Source organism: Copadichromis virginalis, linkage group LG16 (assembly GCF_057382275.1).
Source record: "Copadichromis virginalis isolate Kocher_CV1m ecotype Utaka linkage group LG16, C_Virginalis_male_GT1.1, whole genome shotgun sequence".
NCBI lineage: Eukaryota > Metazoa > Chordata > Actinopteri > Cichliformes > Cichlidae > Copadichromis > Copadichromis virginalis.
This window is the reverse complement of record NC_140633.1, coordinates 31,919,635-31,936,400: the sequence shown is the minus strand read 5'-3', so window position 1 is coordinate 31,936,400 and position 16,766 is coordinate 31,919,635. Positions and strand designations below refer to the sequence as shown.

Sequence of the window (16,766 nt, the reverse complement as noted above, 5' to 3'; positions counted from 1 at the left end):
TAGTCTCCTGTACAGAACAGAATGCATTCAGCTTGTCAAATTTACATACGTTTTCGATCGCTACAGTGTGACTCTGCAGTGCTGTGCTGTATGTTTGTAAGTTTTCTCCCCAACAAACACAACAATGGCTACGAAACATTTTGAACCATCAAAGGCAACTGCGGTACCACCCATAAGGCAGAGGAAGGAACCATCGCACAAAAGGTTGGACTTCCGGACATGCTAAAGGAAGGTAGAAGTTACCGTATTTTCCGGATTATAAGGCACACCGGATTATAAGGCACGTTAAGCGAAACAAAACAGATAAGTCAAACTTAACTCATTCTTCTTGCTTTCTCTACTTGATTCATTGATGTTGAATTCTCTGGCAGCCGCTCTATTCACGTTCTGCACCTGAAACAGGGTTTGATCTTTGGTTTCATTCTATAATACTGGACTTATTTTTCTACAAAGGTTTGAACTTTGAGGGTGTTTAAACAAGAGAGAAAAGTGTGAAAATGTTCATGCCTGTCTGAGAAAAGTGTATGAAGTGTGTAGTGAGGGGTTTTTACAGCTTAAAACATCTATAATAATTTTTTTTTAAAAGCTGACTACTTTGCGGATTTGACCTATCTCAGGTTATTTTTTAGAACATAACTCCTACAATAAACGAAGGACCACACCTTTATTTTGTTTTATGGGCTCTGGGTTACTCATGTTTAAAAGAATGATTAAGAGACCAAAGACGGCCATATATAATTGTGCAAAGGACATGTATTCTGTGGCTGCTGCCTCTTTGAAACTTTTCCTGCATGATGATGCTTGATGACATGTGAGTTCATTAAAACTTTAAACCCACAAGGCTGTAAAAACTGGAGCCATGGTGTAATGGTATTTCATATTTCATTGCGATTTTCTTTTTTATATGCATGTGTTTTGAATGCTGACCCCATAAAACATAGACTATTGGTTATTTTTTTATCTTTCCGCCCAATTTTATTTGGCTTTGAAACCGTGGGCATAAAGGGCAGTGATCCAAGCTCACTCCATCTCTTTGTCACATCCACTTTCCTGGACAGGTGGTGAAACTGGACTTGTCTCACCTCAAGGACTCTAAGAAGCCCCAAAGTGTGTGCAAGTTTTAAGGATCTGCTGATATTCTTCTTCTGCAACAACAATGTCCACGCTGAAGCCAACCACCATGCTGCCAGCTATCTGTGACAATGCTGCCACAGCCTGCTCGGGCACAGACTGCCTTGTTCCTCCCAGTAACTTCAATGCCATCCTGGGAGTAGTGATGAGCACGGTGCTCACCATCGTACTCGCAATGGTCATGTTCGCCATGGGCTGCAGAGTGGAGGCTGCAAAGCTGTGGGGCCACATTAAGAAGCCATGGGGCATTATCATTGGCTTCCTCTGCCAGTTTGGCATTATGCCTTTCACAGCTTTTGCCTTGTCACTGGCTTTTGGGGTCCAGGCTGTGCAGGCAGTGGTCATCATCATCATGGGCTGCTGTCCAGGTGGCTCAAACTCCAACATCATCTGCTACTGGTTGGATGGAGACATGGACCTCAGGTGAGACTTTGGGCAGGTTCATTGCTATTTTTTCTTTTTCCCTTAATGTTAAAGAGCAGACTTCTCTGAGCCTTTTTCAGCTGGTGGTTTCTCCCTGTTAAAAAAGGAACCTTCTTTTTTCCCTACTATCACCAAGTGCTGCTCTTAGAGGACCACTATGTTTACTCTATGATAACTATTTGTTTCTCTTGTGTATGTAAACTAAATAGAACATTTTCATGTTTTTTGGATCCCAGAACACTCTTAAGCTATTTTAAGGAAGACTTTCTTGTTGTGTAGCTACCTGGCAGGAGAACAACAGAATTAATGTATTACAAGTTTTTATTGGTCTAGAGTTTTATTTACATTTATTCAATGTTAATGCACTATTTAAATAAAACAGATTGTGTTAGTGTGTATAAGCACAGCTAGGGACAAATGCAGGAAACTCATCTGTGTCCAAATCCTTCGCTCCTCAGTCTCAGTATGACAACCTGCTCCTCTCTCCTGGCCTTGGGGATGATGCCTCTCTGTCTTTTAATCTACACCAGTGTATGGATATCCAGTGACACCATCAAGATCCCGTATGACAGTATCGGTAAGGAAAGCTTTCAAAGAACTGAAACACCTTAAATAATTTCAAACAAGTGCTCTCAATAATGTGTATTATCAGGATGTAACTGTGAATGCTGTTCCTGCCTCTAAGGTAACCTTTTTATAATCTACTTTTTTGCATCCTCAGGTATCACACTGGCAGCCCTAATCATCCCGATCGGTGTGGGAATGTACGTAAAGCACAGGTGGCCTGAGATGGCAAAAAAGATCCTGAAGGTAGGAATGCTCTACAGTTTATTGAATATAATTCTACAGGTTTAATGTTTTCACTTATAACATCTTGTGCCTGTGTGACATGTTTCTTTTTAGAAATAGCATTTCCATCATACTGGGGGGATGTGATATTTTCATTTTACAGTGCCGAACCAGTTAAATCACCTGGACTGGGTTTTAATGGAGTGTTTATGTTGGGCACAGGTTGGAACCATTGTTGGCTTGGTTCTCATTGTTATTATAGCTGTGATTGGAGGAGTCCTCTACCAGTCGTCCTGGACCATTGCTCCCTCCCTGTGGATAATTGGCACCATCTACCCCTTTATTGGATTGAGCCTTGGGTTCTTCCTGGCTCGCTTTGTGGGTCAACCCTGGTACAGGTGAGGTGACAGCAAAATGTTTCTGACACAGCTACATTCAAGTTTGACTTATTGATGAGGTTCGTCATTGTTTTTTTATTTGTTCAGATGTCGAACCATTGCACTGGAGACAGGTATCCAGAATGTCCAGTTGTGCAGCACTATCGTCCAACTGTCCTTCACCCCAGAGGAGCTGGAAAAGATGTTTGCCTTCCCCCTCATCTACAGCATCTTCCAGCTCGTGTCAGCACTCGTCTTTGTGGGATGTAAGACCTTAAAACAAACAACACATACATTGGCCATTTTCTCCTGCATCGCTTGACTTTTTTTTAGTTCTTGGTCAGTGAATGCAGCTTCCTTATTTTCCTTCTTTTCGTCCATTGTGATGTTTTTTTGCTGTGTTGAGTCAACAGATTGAGCCAGGTGCTGTGCCATATAAGGATTAAATATTTAACCCAAGTTTAACCAGTAATAGAGTTGCAGCGTGCTTCATGCTTCTCTGGTGGTTTATCTGTGTCAGAGATCAAGTATCATAACACCTATGACAGCAGCGGTGATGCCCAACTAGCTGCCACACAAATATCAGCTACAGGTACCCCTTTAAAAAGGGCCAAAGGGGCTGCCATTCCCTGATGGAATGAGCTCTCACTCCCTGGGGCAAAGCAAGACCTTTGGTGCTGTACGCCAGTGAGCTCATCTTTGTGGGATGTAAGACCTTAAAACACACGACATATACATTGGCCATTTTCTCCTGCATCACTGGACTTTTTTCAATTCTTGGTCAGTGAATCCTTATTTTCCTTCTTTTCCTCCATTGTGATGTTTTTTTGCTGTGTCGAGTCAACAGTTTGAGCCAGGTGTTGTGCCATATAAGGATTAAATGTTTAACCCAAGTTTAACCAGTCACAGAATTGCAGCGTGCTTCATGTTGTTTCAGTGGTTTGCCTGTGTCAGCTATAAAGTAGAGTTGGTACGATACCACTTTTTTATGTCCGATACCGATATCATAAATTTGGATATCTGCCGATACCGATATGAATCCGATATAGTGTGTTTTTTAAACAAAAAAACTGTTTTTTAATATCGTGCTGCTTTTTGTATAAGTTCATACTCAAGTTAAAAAACAAACACTAAAGCTATTCTGTTATACCTGCATGCAAAAAATACACTGCACCCAAAACATTTCATAGTTCAGCAAAACTGATCAATCTAACAAACTTAAACCTACTCTATCCTTCCTATTCTGGTATTTTAAAGAGTAAGCAACCTAACTAATAGGGTTCTAAAACTCCCAGCAAAAAATAAATAAATAAATAAATAAAATAGGGAACCACCCACCCTCCACCTCATGATGCTTAATCGACGTAATCAACTTTAATTTGATGCAGTGTGAAAAGAAAATGAAAAATGCACAGAAATAAATTATTTTCCAAAAATAATTAAATAGATTCAACATCTTTCTTCAACAGAATTGCAGACTGCACAGATTGTACCTTCCCAAAAAAAAAAGTACTAGCTTACTGGGGTATATTAGACTTAATAGTTGCTATATATAGTAATGGACTTCTATACATTTTACATCAGATTAAAATAATTATTTATTAAAAGCTAGATATTTTAAATGAGAATAAGAAAGAAAAGTATGTCTTTGTGCCCCGTTTTCCTTGTTAATGCCCTATCGGCCCCCTGGCAAAACTTTGCTAGATCTGCCCCGGCTGCATAGAAAAAGATCCTGGTGTAGAACATAAATAAATTCCAACAACAGCTTATCAAGCTTAAACGTGCTGCTGTTGTTCAGACCCTGGTTTCCTCATTCTCATAACTTCTTGGAGATGAAATGCCGGATTGCTAGCTAGGCTACAAATACACACAGCTGCTCTATCACGTGACAAGCACTGCTGCAACGTGCTACGGTTATGAGCCGAGTTACGCCGTGTGGCAAGTTTTGTGAGGTGCTTTCGTGATATTTAATGGATCGGATTACATTTTTTAAATTTTTCTCCGATATCCGATCCAGTGATTTACGTCAGTATCGGACGGATACCGATACGTAATATCGGATCAGTCCATCTCTACTATAAAGTATCGTAATATCCATGTCAGCACATAGTTTGAATATTTTTTCCACCAGTTTCTTTCGGGAAAATTGGGAAAATGGATGACTTTACCTCACAGTCTTATTACTATTTCTTTGACCATTGAATTGTCTAACTGTGAAAGCAAATTACATAAAGGGGGATGCTGCTTAGAATTCAAGGGCACCAGTCAAGGTTAATTCAAGTGTTTCCCAAGAGGTGTCCAGGTGTGCCAGGGACTTTGTGTAAACCAAGCATCATTTTGTAACAGAAAAAAAAGTAATGTAAGAAATTGAATTTGACTATATTATTGACTGACGCATTTAAAGCTGTGATTGAGGAGAGCATTGGAGAATGGCGGAGAAGATGAAGAAAAGCACCCCCAAAATCACCTACAAAAGCTACCTGTCTTTAGAAACTTCCTCGCATGAAGTAATTAGCAGCAGCTTTACAACCTGAGACTCCTGAATGGCAATGACTTTTCACAACTTCCTGCAACAGTGTGTAAAATAACAGCTCAAATAGACGTTGAGAGGATTAAGTGACATGAGAGGACGATATATATGTTATAGGTTTACCTAGGCAACTGATATCTGAAATATCCAGTAGCAATTAACATCAGAGATGTTAATGGTCATTAGCCCAACTGTGGCATTTGTTGGCAGGAATTAACTAAACATTCTCCTGAGAGAAATACTGGCTTTTGTAAAACAGTGGTGGATTTGAACCAGAAGAAGCAGGAACAATGCACTCTCAATAAGAGGTATTGTTCAACACCGCTTTCTCGGGTCTGCTTACTGTGTCTCGCCATGCATGCAGACATCTGTAGCATTACTTTTTTTTTTTTTTTGCCTGTCCCATTTGGTTCTTTAGCCATCAGAATTGTTGTATGAAGACCAACGAGGATACCCAATGGATGCATCTTTAGCATTACTGCACTGAAGCTCTAACACCTATGAAAAACTTTAAGAAGTGCAACATCTTCATGAGTTTTTATGTCACCTAGGAGATCTTTTGTTTTGTGGTATTTTTTGCTTGCTGGTTTTTTTTTCATCCCTAACTTATTCCTTTCACTTCAGGTTAAAACAAACCTCCTGCACATTTACCAGTGACGAAATGGACCTTCCACAGTCCCACTAATGCCATACCCCAGTGCATCTCGGAACACATTCAAAGGACAGAATTTGCTTAAATTAGCAATTCCTGTGTGTTTGAGAAGATGGTGCTACTTAATGTCACAGACGTGAGATTAGGCTTGCATTAAAATAGGTTTTCGTGTGAAAATGTGCAGTGAGGGAATGAATGAATATTATAGTTCACATTGTCTAAAATGACATAGAGGGCATCTTCTGCAGAATACCTTGAAATTTTGAATTCTGTCTGTCCTGTGCACCAAACATTTGAGAACCACTGGTTTACAGTGTATCGTAGATGCTCACTTATACTTGAAACTGAACAGAAAAGAAAACATGGGAGGCTTCAAATTTTCTTGTTATGGCATCTTGCATAGAAGTCCTGTTTATTCCACTTTTAAAGGTTTTGTCCAAAGGTCTTTGCTCACTGGTTCTGAATCTATGGTTTGTTTCCTGTCCAGGCTTCCAGCTTTATAAAAGATTTTGTGGCGGCTCGTCTACAAACAGTGACGCTACATACTTGGAAGGTCAGAACGCTGATGTAGAAGAGCAAAAGCACTGCCCACGGGAAAATGGTGGCTTTGAGGGCGATGAGAGCAACAACACGGATGTGAAGGATAAAAGCACTGACAAAAGCACTGCGCTGTGATATTGCAGCTCTGAAAACCAGAGACTTTGGATTGTTGGTATGAGCAATAACAACTGCATCAGTGATCACAGCATTTGGACTCTACTGTGAAGACACACTGCACTCTGCAGGCTGTATGTGCACCACACTAAACCATTTGGAAAAGTTTTAGCTGAACAGGGTTGCACAAATTTCTTCCCCGGGACAGTCAGTATCTAACTTCAAGTGGGAACGTGGTGGGGACCAACTGCTGAATTATGTGTTATTTACTTTTATTCATATCTAAATATTTAGAACCACTTTGCCTGTACATTGTTAGACATGTGTCTTAATCAGTGCTTCAGTGATTGTAAACAGGGTGTTTGGGGTTTTTTGTAAGGTGACAGCCATAATTTATTTCATATTAATGTTATTTCAATAGCAACAAGAACACAGTGATGACAACAAAGAACAAAATGTGATATAATGATGTAGTTACAGCTTAAGAGAAATCTATGTGAGATCCAGTCATGTCAATGTAAAGCTGTTAGCATGAATTAACTGTGTAACAGCTCCATAAAAGTAGCAGTAGTAGTTAAACAGATTTTTATTATTACTATTTTGGTTATTTATTGTTAATTATTATTTTATTATTAAAATTGGTCAGTAAATCCTGTGGTTAGTTGTTGAGTGAGGAAGTAGCTAAAAGCCAAGTGTGAATGATTGAAATAATAATTTAATAGTCATACATAAATGGTTAATAAGAATGTAATCAGTCTTTGAAAGTCTGGGGTTTCAGTGATCAGTTTTTCTGTCCATACTCAAGCATCAGACTTTGAAATCAACATATTCACACTTTAATGTATGAGTCTGCTGTACTGCAAAGGGACTTTGTTTAATGAAGCAATTACAGTTTAATTTCATTTACTTGGACATTTTTTTTAAATGATGAACACAAACAGTTTTTAATGAATACATTTCTGTTCTCAGTTGTGTAGTTATAAATAAAGATTATTTGCATGTTATTGTTTTTGTGCAGTTGTTCCAATGTCCTTTGTCTTATTTAAAAAAAAAAAAAAGACTAAAGCTTGTCTTTGACCGTAGTGTGGTAAAATGTGAACAGCTGCACGTAGTCTTGGTTCAAGGTCACAATCATAATGTTATGTAAATAAATAGTCACCAAGTAGTCATGCTAAATGACGGTGGATACTAAGAAGACTGTTGAACAACAAATGCAACCCATGGAAAACAATAAAGGACAAGATAAGTATGGCTGGAGTTATTGGATTATGTCAAGTTTCATTCATAACAGTGGCACTGTGTCACCCCTGCCATCTAACACCTCAGTTGCTTCAAGCATAGGCTTAGCATCTACAAATTCAATTTTTCAATTCAATTTTATTTATGTAGCGCCAAATCACAACAAAAGTCGCCTCAAGGCGCTTCATAGATACAGAGAAAAACCCAAAAATCATATGACCCCCTATGAGCAAGCACTTTGGCGACAGTGGGAAGGAAAAACTCTCTTTTAACAGGAAGAAACCTCCAGCAGACCAGGCTCAGGGAGGGGCGGGGCCATCTGGTGCGACCGGTTGGGGTGAGAGAAGGAAGACAGGATAAAAGACATGCTGTGGAAGAGAGACAGAGGTTAATAACAGATATGATTCAATGCAGAGAGGTCTGTTAACACATAGTGAGTGAGAAAGGTGACTGGAAAGGAAAAACTCAATGCATCATGGGAATCCCCCGGCAGCCTACGTCTATTGCAGCAATAACTAAGGGAGGATTCAGGGTCACCTGGTCCAGCCCTAACTATATGCTTTAGCAAAAAGGAAAGTTTTAAGCCTAATCTTAAAAGTAGTCCCGAATCCAAACTGGAAGCTGGTTCCACAGAAGAGGGGCCTGAAAACTGAAGGCTCTCCCTCCGTTTCTACTTTTAAATACTCTAGGAACAACAAGTAGGCCTGCAGTGCAGGAGCGAAGTGCTCTAATAGGGTGATATTGGTACTACAAGGTCATTAAGATAAAATGGGGCCTGATTATTTAAGACCTTGTACTCTACCACAGAGCGGGCAAACACCAAGTGACAGCGCCGACTACTTTGCGGATTTGACCTATCTCAGGTTATTTTTTAGAACATAACTCCTACAATAAACGAAGGACCACTGTACACCTTTATTTTGTTTTATGGGCTCTGGGTTACTCATGTTTAAAAGAATGATTAAGAGACCAAAGACGGCCATATATAATTGTGCAAAGGACATGTATTCTGTGGCTGCTGCCTCTTTGAAACTTTTCCTGCATGATGATGCTTGATGATTGTGAGTTCATTAAAACTTTAAAACCCACAAGGCTGTAAAAACTGGAGCCATAGTGTAATGGTATTTCATATTTCATTGTGATTTTCTTTTTTATATGCATGTGTTTTGAATGCTGACCCCATAAAACATAGACTATTGGTTATTTTTTTATCTTTCCGCCCAATTTTATTTGGTTTTGAAACCGTGGGCATAAAGGGCAGTGATCCAAGCTCACTCCATCTCTTTGTCACATCCACTTTCCTGGACAGGTGGTGAAACTGGACTTGTCTCACCTCAAGGACTCTAAGAAGCCCCAAAGTGTGTGCAAGTTTTAAGGATCTGCTGATATTCTTCTTCTGCCACAACAATGTCCACGCTGAAGCCAACCACCATGCTGCCAGCTATCTGTGACAATGCTGCCACAGCCTGCTCGGGCACAGACTGCCTTGTTCCTCCCAGTAACTTCAATGCCATCCTGGGAGTAGTGATGAGCACGGTGCTCACCATCATGCTCGCAATGGTCATGTTCGCCATGGGCTGCACAGTGGAGGCTGCAAAGCTGTGGGGCCACATTAAGAAGCCATGGGGCATTATCATTGGCTTCCTCTGCCAGTTTGGCATTATGCCTTTCACAGCTTTTGCCTTGTCACTGGCTTTTGGGGTCCAGGCTGTGCAGGCAGTGGTCATCATCATCATGGGCTGCTGTCCAGGTGGCTCAAACTCCAACATCATCTGCTACTGGTTGGATGGAGACATGGACCTCAGGTGAGACTTTGGGCAGGTTCATTGCTATTTTTTCTTTTTCCCTTTATGTTAAAGAGCAGACTTCTCTGAGCCTTTTTCAGCTGGTGGTTTCTCCCTGTTATAAAAGGAACCTTCTTTTTTCCCCTACTATCACCAAGTGTTGCTCTTAGAGGACCACTATGTTTACTCTATGATAACTATTTGTTTCTCTTGTGTATGTAAACTAAATAGAACATTTTCATGTTTTTTGGATCCCAGAACACTCTTAAGCTATTTTAAGGAAGACTTTCTTGTTGTGTAGCTACCTGGCAGGAGAACACAATAGAATTAATGTATTACAAGTTTTTATTGGTCTAGAGTTTTATTTACATTTATTCAATGTTAATGCACTATTTAAATAAAACAAATTGTGTTAGTGTGTATAAGCACAGCTAGGGACAAATGCAGGAAACTCATCTGTGTCCAAATCCTTCGCTCCTCAGTCTCAGTATGACAGCCTGCTCCTCTCTCCTGGCCTTGGGGATGATGCCTCTCTGTCTTTTAATCTACACCAGTGTATGGACATCCAGTGACACCATCAAGATCCCGTATGACAGTATCGGTAAGGAAAGCTTTCAAAGAACTGAAACACCTTAAATAATTTCAAACAAGTGCTCTCAATAATGTGTATTATCAGGATGTAACTGTGAATGCTGTTCCTGCCTCTAAGGTAACCTTTTTATAATCTACTTTTTTGCATCCTCAGGTATCACACTGGCAGCCCTAATCATCCCGATCGGTGTGGGAATGTACGTAAAGCACAGGTGGCCTGAGATGGCAAAAAAGATCCTGAAGGTAGGAATGCTCTACAGTTTATTGAATATAATTCTACAGGTTTAATGTTTTCACTTATAACATCTTGTGCCTGTGTGACATGTTTCTTTTTAGAAATAGCATGTCTACGAGAATATTATTGTGCAGCTCAGTTAAGACCGCTGATTTGTCTCTGTTGTCCAAACTACACCGCCGGATGGAAAGATGTTGAAGGAACAATAGTAAAAGAAATACCAGTTTCAGCTTTAATATCGGACATAAAATTGCAGAATAAAATACATATGGCAGATAAACCTATACTACAAATAATGATATCAGCTTGGAAAGAAGTAATAAAAATTGGTGGTTTGGAAAATGCCTCTAAGGTTTTAAGATGGTGTGCATATGATTCAGATTTTACTCCAAATCAATATGATAATAGATTCAAAAACTGGATTTCAAAAGGTATAACCAATTATTATTCATTTGTCCATAAGGGTGCATTTCAAAGCTTTGAATCTTTAAGGAGTAAACATGACTTGGGATCTGATGATTTTTTTAGATATCTACAGATCAGAAATTATTTTAATCAAAACTTAAAAGTGAACCTAAACGAATTACAATTTGTAGAAACATTCTTATTACTAACCAAATCTGAAGTGCAAAGTAAAATTATTTCTAAATTATATAACAGCATCCGGCGGTGTAAAAACGACAGCACTCTGTATATTAAAGCGAAGTGGGAAAAGGAGGGTAATTTGACAATTACAGAGAAGTGTTGGGCTCACGCATGCAAGATACAGTGGGCTACCACTGGGTCTAATGTTTGGCGTGAATTTTGCTGGAAAAGCATTATGAGATTTTTCATTACCCCTGCTCAACAAAGATATCGAGGAATTGGTGATAAATGTTGGAGATGTGGGGGAGATGGAGCTAACCATTTCCACATCTTTTGGGACTGTAAAGATATTCGCCAGTATTGGTCTCTAATCCATGATCATTTACGTGTTTTTTTCATTTGTTTTTCCTTCAACTTTTGAGACCATGTTTTTGTGCAATGCACCAGTGGATAAACTGAATTCCAACGACAGAAGACTCCTGTATATCCTTCTGGCCGCAAGTAAAAAGCCTCTTACGAGAAGATGGCTTAAGCCTGAACCACCAACGATAGAAGACTGGATACATTCTGTACAAGAGATCTATACGATGGAAAAAGTGTCATTTTCTCTTAAACTTCAGAGGGATACCTTCTACGGAATATGGTCTAAATGGAACGACTATGTTAAGCATATGAGGTGTGATTTTGTGTATGATGTTACAACCCTGAGTTCTACGTAAACCTACCTGCCCTGCTGCCTCCTAACCCTAGGTTTTTTGTTTGTTTGTTTGTTGTTGTTTTGTTTTGTTTTGTTTTTTTTGGGGGGGGGGTGTTTTTGTTTGTTTGTTTGTTTTGTTTTTTCAGAAAAGAAGAAGAAAAAAAAAAAGAAATAGCATTTCCATCATACATACTGGGGGGATGTGATATTTCCATTTTACAGTGCCGAACCAGTTAAATCACCTGGACTGGGTTTTAATGGAGTGTTTATGTTGTGCACAGGTTGGATCCATTGTTGGCTTGGTTCTCATTATTGTTATAGCTGTGATTGGAGGAGTCCTCTACCAGTCGTCCTGGACCATTGCTCCCTCCCTGTGGATAATTGGCACCATCTACCCCTTTATTGGATTGAGCCTTGGGTTCTTCCTGGCTCGCTTTGTGGGTCAACCCTGGTACAGGTGAGGTGACAGCAAAATGTTTCTGACACAGCTACATTCAAGTTTGACTTATTGATGAGGTTCGTCATTGTTTCTTTATTTGTTCAGATGTCGAACCATTGCACTGGAGACAGGTATCCAGAATGCCCAGTTGTGCAGCACTATCGTCCAACTGTCCTTCACCCCAGAGGAGCTGGAAAAGATGTTTGCCTTCCCCCTCATCTACAGCATCTTCCAGCTCGTGTCAGCACTCATTTTTGTGGGAGGTAAGACCTTAAAACAAACAACACATACATTGGCCATTTTCTCCTGCATCGCTTGACTTTTTTTTAGTTCTTGGTCAGTGAATGCAGCTTCCTTATTTTCCTTCTTTTCCTCCATTGTGATGTTTTTTTGCTGTGTCAAGTCAACAGATTGAGCCAGGTGCTGTGCCATATAAGGATTAAATATTTAACCCAAGTTTAAAGAGTAACAGAATTGCAGTGTGCTTCATGTTGTTTCAGTGGTTTGCCTGTGTCAGCTATAAAGTATCGTAATATCCATGTCAGCACATAGTGTGAATATTTTTTCCACCAGTTTCTTTCGGGAAAATTGGGAAAATGGATGACTTTACCTCACAGTCTTATTACTATTTCTTTGACCATTGAATTGTCTAACTGTGAAAGCAAATTACATAAAGGGGGATGCTGCTTAGAATTCAAGGGCACCAGTCAAGGTTAATTCAAGTGTTTCCCAAGAGGTGTCCAGGTGTGCCAGGGACTTTGTGTAAACCAAGCATCATTTTGTAACAGAAAAAAAAGTAATGTAAGAAATTGAATTTGACTATATTATTGACTGACGCATTTAAAGCTGTGATTGAGGAGAGCATTGGAGAATGGCGGAGAAGATGAAGAAAAGCACCCCCAAAATCACCTACAAAAGCTACCTGTCTTTAGAAACTTCCTCGCATGAAGTAATTAGCAGCAGCTTTACAACCTGAGACTCCTGAATGGCAATGACTTTTCACAACTTCCTGCAACAGTGTGTAAAATAACAGCTCAAATAGACGTTGAGAGGATTATAAGTGACATGAGAGGACGATATATATGTTATAGGGTTACCTAGGCAACTGATATCTGAAATATCCAGTAGCAACCAACTGTCAGGTAAAAAGCCTTATGGCTTTAGTTGGATCAGAGATGTTAATGGTCATTAGCCCAACTGTGGCATTTGTTGGCAGGAATTAACTAAACATTCTCCTGAGAGAAATACTGGCTTCTGTAAAACAGTGCTGGACTTGAACCAGAAGAAGCAGGAACAATGCACTCTCAATAAGAGGTATTGTTCAACACCGCTTCCTTGGGTCTGCTTCCTGTGTCTCCCCATGGATGCAGACATCTGTAGCATTACTGCACTGAAGCTCTAACACCTATGAAAAACTTTAAGAAGTGCAACATCTTCATGAGTTTTTATGTCACCTAGGAGATCTTTTGTTTTGTGGTATTTTTTGCTTGCTGGTTTTTTTTTCATCCCTAACTTATTCCTTTCACTTCAGGTTAAAACAAACCTCCTGCACATTTACCAGTGACGAAATGGACCTTCCACAGTCCCACTAATGCCATACCCCAGTGCATCTCGGAACACATTCAAAGGACAGAATTTGCTTAAATTAGCAATTCCTGTGTGTTTGAGAAGATGGTGCTACTTAATGTCACAGACGTGAGAATAGGCTTGCATTAAAATAGGTTTTCGTGTGAAAATGTGCAGTGAGGGAATGAATGAAAGTTATAGTTCACATTGTCTAAAATGACATAGAGGGCATCTTCTGCAGAATACCTTGAAATTTTGAATTCTGTCTGTCCTGTGCACCAAACATTTGAGAACCACTGGTTTACAGTGTATCGTAGATGCTCACTTATACTTGAAACTGAACAGAAAAGAAAACATGGGATGCTTCAAATTTTCTTGTTATGGCATCTTGCATAGAAGTCCTGTTTATTCCACATTTAAAGGTTTTGTCCAAAGGTCTTTGCTCACTGGTTCTGAATCTATGGTTTGTTTCCTGTCCAGGCTTCCAGCTTTATAAAAGATTTTGTGGCGGCTCGTCTACAAACAGTGACGCTACATACTTGGAAGGTCAGAACGCTGATGTAGAAGAGCAAAAGCACTGCCCACGGGAAAATGGTGGCTTTGAGGGCGATGAGAGCAACAACACGGATGTGAAGGATAAAAGCACTGACAAAAGCACTGCGCTGTGATATTGCAGCTCTGAAAACCAGAGACTTTGGATTGTTGGTATGAGCAATAACAACTGCATCAGTGATCACAGCATTTGGACTCTACTGTGAAGACACACTGCACTCTGCAGGCTGTATGTGCACCACACTAAACCATTTGGAAAAGTTTTAGCTGAACAGGGTTGCACAAATTTCTTCCCCGGGACAGTCAGTATCTAACTTCAAGTGGGAACGTGGTGGGGACCAACTGCTGAATTATGTGTTATTTACTTTTATTCATATCTAAATATTTAGAACCACTTTGCCTGTACATTGTTAGACATGTGTCTTAATCAGTGCTTCAGTGATTGTAAACAGGGTGTTTGGGGTTTTTTGTAAGGTGACAGCCATAATTTATTTCATATTAATGTTATTTCAATAGCAACAAGAACACAGTGATGACAACAAAGAACAAAATGTGATATAATGATGTAGTTACAGCTTAAGAGAAATCTATGTGAGATCCAGTCATGTCAATGTAAAGCTGTTAGCATGAATTAACTGTGTAACAGCTCCATAAAAGTAGCAGTAGTAGTTAAACAGATTTTTATTATTACTATTTTGGTTATTTATTGTTAATTATTATTTTATTATTAAAATTGGTCAGTAAATCCTGTGGTTAGTTGTTGAGTGAGGAAGTAGCTAAAAGCCAAGTGTGAATGATTGAAATAATAATTTAATAGTCATACATAAATGGTTAATAAGAATGTAATCAGTCTTTGAAAGTCTGGGGTTTCAGTGATCAGTTTTTCTGTCCATATTCAAGCATCAGACTTTGAAATCAACATATTCACACTTTAATGTATGAGTCTGCTGTACTGCAAAGGGACTTTGTTTAATGAAGCAATTACAGTTTAATTTCATTTACTTGGACATTTTTTAAAATGATGAACACAAACAGTTTTTAATGAATACATTTCTGTTCTCAGTTGTGTAGTTATAAATAAAGATTATTTGCATGTTATTGTTTTTGTGCAGTTGTTCCAATGTCCTTTGTCTTATTTAAAAAAAAAAAAAAAGACTAAAGCTTGTCTTTGACCGTAGTGTGGTAAAATGTGAACAGCTGCACGTAGTCTTGGTTCAAGGTCACAATCATAATGTTATGTAAATAGTCACCAAGTTGAACAACAAATGCAACCCATGGAAGGTCAAGGTCAAGGTCAAGGTCAGATTTATTTATATAGCACATTTCCAACAGCCGATGCTGCACAAAGTGCTTAACAATAACAATAAAATTAAAAACTACAATGTAATACAATAATAACAATAGAAACAATAAAATAGAAGAATTGAAACAATACTAACTAATTCAGATAAATCCAAAATGCTTGGGTCATAATGTGTTAAAAGCCAGAGCGTAAAAGTGTGTCTTTAGTAAAGATTTAAATTGCTCAAGAGTTTGAGCAGATCTAATATTAAAGGGGAGACTATTCCAAAGTCTGGAAAACAATAAAGGACAAGATAAGTATGGCTGGAGTTATTGGATTATGTCAAGTTTCATTCATAACAGTGGCACTGTGTCACCCCTGCCATCTAACACCTCAGTTGCTTCAAGCATAGGCTTAGCATCTACAAACATAATATTGGTAATGATGTAGCCATCAGAGATTAGGATTATCAGTCAAATTCAGGGAATTGTTGATGACACGTAAAATAACCTTCAACAAGGCAAAAGGTTAAGTTTAACAGGTCCCTGAATTAAACTTAACTTTCGAGGACCTGACACCTTTACCTTGTTGAAGGTTATTTTATGAGGGCATCCCCCAACTTACATGAAAACTAGTTGTCTAGACAGTGGCCTGCATGGGTTTCTGTGTTGGTCAACTATCCATCCATCCATCCATCTTCATCCGCTTTGTCCGGGGCCGGGTCGCGGGGGCAGCAGCCTAAGCAAAGAGGCCCAGACCTCCCTCTCCCCAGCCACCCCTGTTGGTCAACTATATATTTCATTTTTGGATACTTCCGTTGTAGGCTTGTTATTAGTGAGTGAGGCCTGATTAAGAGGTCAAATCAATGCTGCAGATTAAAGGCACAGCTGTCCACAAACAAAAGTGCAAACTGCTCTGATAAAGCAGGGTCATTGCTGTGACTTAAGTGTATGCCTAATTGTCTTTACAATGATTCCGTGCTTATGTCTGACTGAGTAGTCCTCAAAACACAATTTTGGAGAAGAAGTCACAGTGTCTTTATCCAACTAATTCCACTCCTTTATCAAACACACTAAACCCTATAAACATTCACCACAGGTTTTTGTGAAATTAAAATCTGTAAGAATGCCACAGCAGAGCAACCGGACTGGGATCATTCTGCTGCAATGCTGGAGGCAACCCGTGAATTTGTTTGAATGGCATTCAAATCCTCCATTGACTCAGCAGCAACTTTAGGCAA

General features: G+C 39.3%; 2 protein-coding genes across 2 annotated transcripts; both read left to right on the top strand.

Annotated features, from left to right (window-relative positions):
• Positions 1-1,044: 1,044 nt before the first annotated feature.
• Positions 1,045-7,483, top strand: LOC146691135 (ileal sodium/bile acid cotransporter-like). Its single transcript, XM_085435343.1, has 6 exons — positions 1,045-1,554; positions 2,013-2,131; positions 2,276-2,364; positions 2,566-2,741; positions 2,829-2,986; positions 6,390-7,483. Exons 1-6 carry the CDS (start codon positions 1,157-1,159, stop codon positions 6,575-6,577), a joined length of 1,128 nt encoding a protein of 375 aa, XP_085291469.1. The 5' UTR covers positions 1,045-1,156; the 3' UTR covers positions 6,578-7,483.
• Positions 7,484-9,181: 1,698 nt separating this feature from the next.
• Positions 9,182-15,299, top strand: LOC146691134 (ileal sodium/bile acid cotransporter-like). Its single transcript, XM_085435342.1, has 6 exons — positions 9,182-9,600; positions 10,062-10,180; positions 10,325-10,413; positions 11,969-12,144; positions 12,232-12,389; positions 14,173-15,299. Exons 1-6 carry the CDS (start codon positions 9,203-9,205, stop codon positions 14,358-14,360), a joined length of 1,128 nt encoding a protein of 375 aa, XP_085291468.1. The 5' UTR covers positions 9,182-9,202; the 3' UTR covers positions 14,361-15,299.
• The last annotated feature ends 1,467 nt before the right edge of the window (positions 15,300-16,766 follow it).

Bases quoted from the DNA above. Each gene is read 5' to 3' on its own strand.
- LOC146691135 (XM_085435343.1), top strand. From the start codon at position 1,157: ATGTCCACGCTGAAGCCAACCACCATGCTGCCAGCTATCTGTGACAAT. The intron at 2,132-2,275 runs GTAAGGAAAGCT...TTGCATCCTCAG, and splicing joins GATCCCGTATGACAGTATCG to GTATCACACTGGCAGCCCTA. The intron at 2,365-2,565 runs GTAGGAATGCTC...TGTTGGGCACAG, and splicing joins TGGCAAAAAAGATCCTGAAG to GTTGGAACCATTGTTGGCTT.
- LOC146691134 (XM_085435342.1), top strand. From the start codon at position 9,203: ATGTCCACGCTGAAGCCAACCACCATGCTGCCAGCTATCTGTGACAAT. The intron at 10,181-10,324 runs GTAAGGAAAGCT...TTGCATCCTCAG, and splicing joins GATCCCGTATGACAGTATCG to GTATCACACTGGCAGCCCTA. The intron at 12,390-14,172 runs GTAAGACCTTAA...TTTCCTGTCCAG, and splicing joins AGCACTCATTTTTGTGGGAG to GCTTCCAGCTTTATAAAAGA.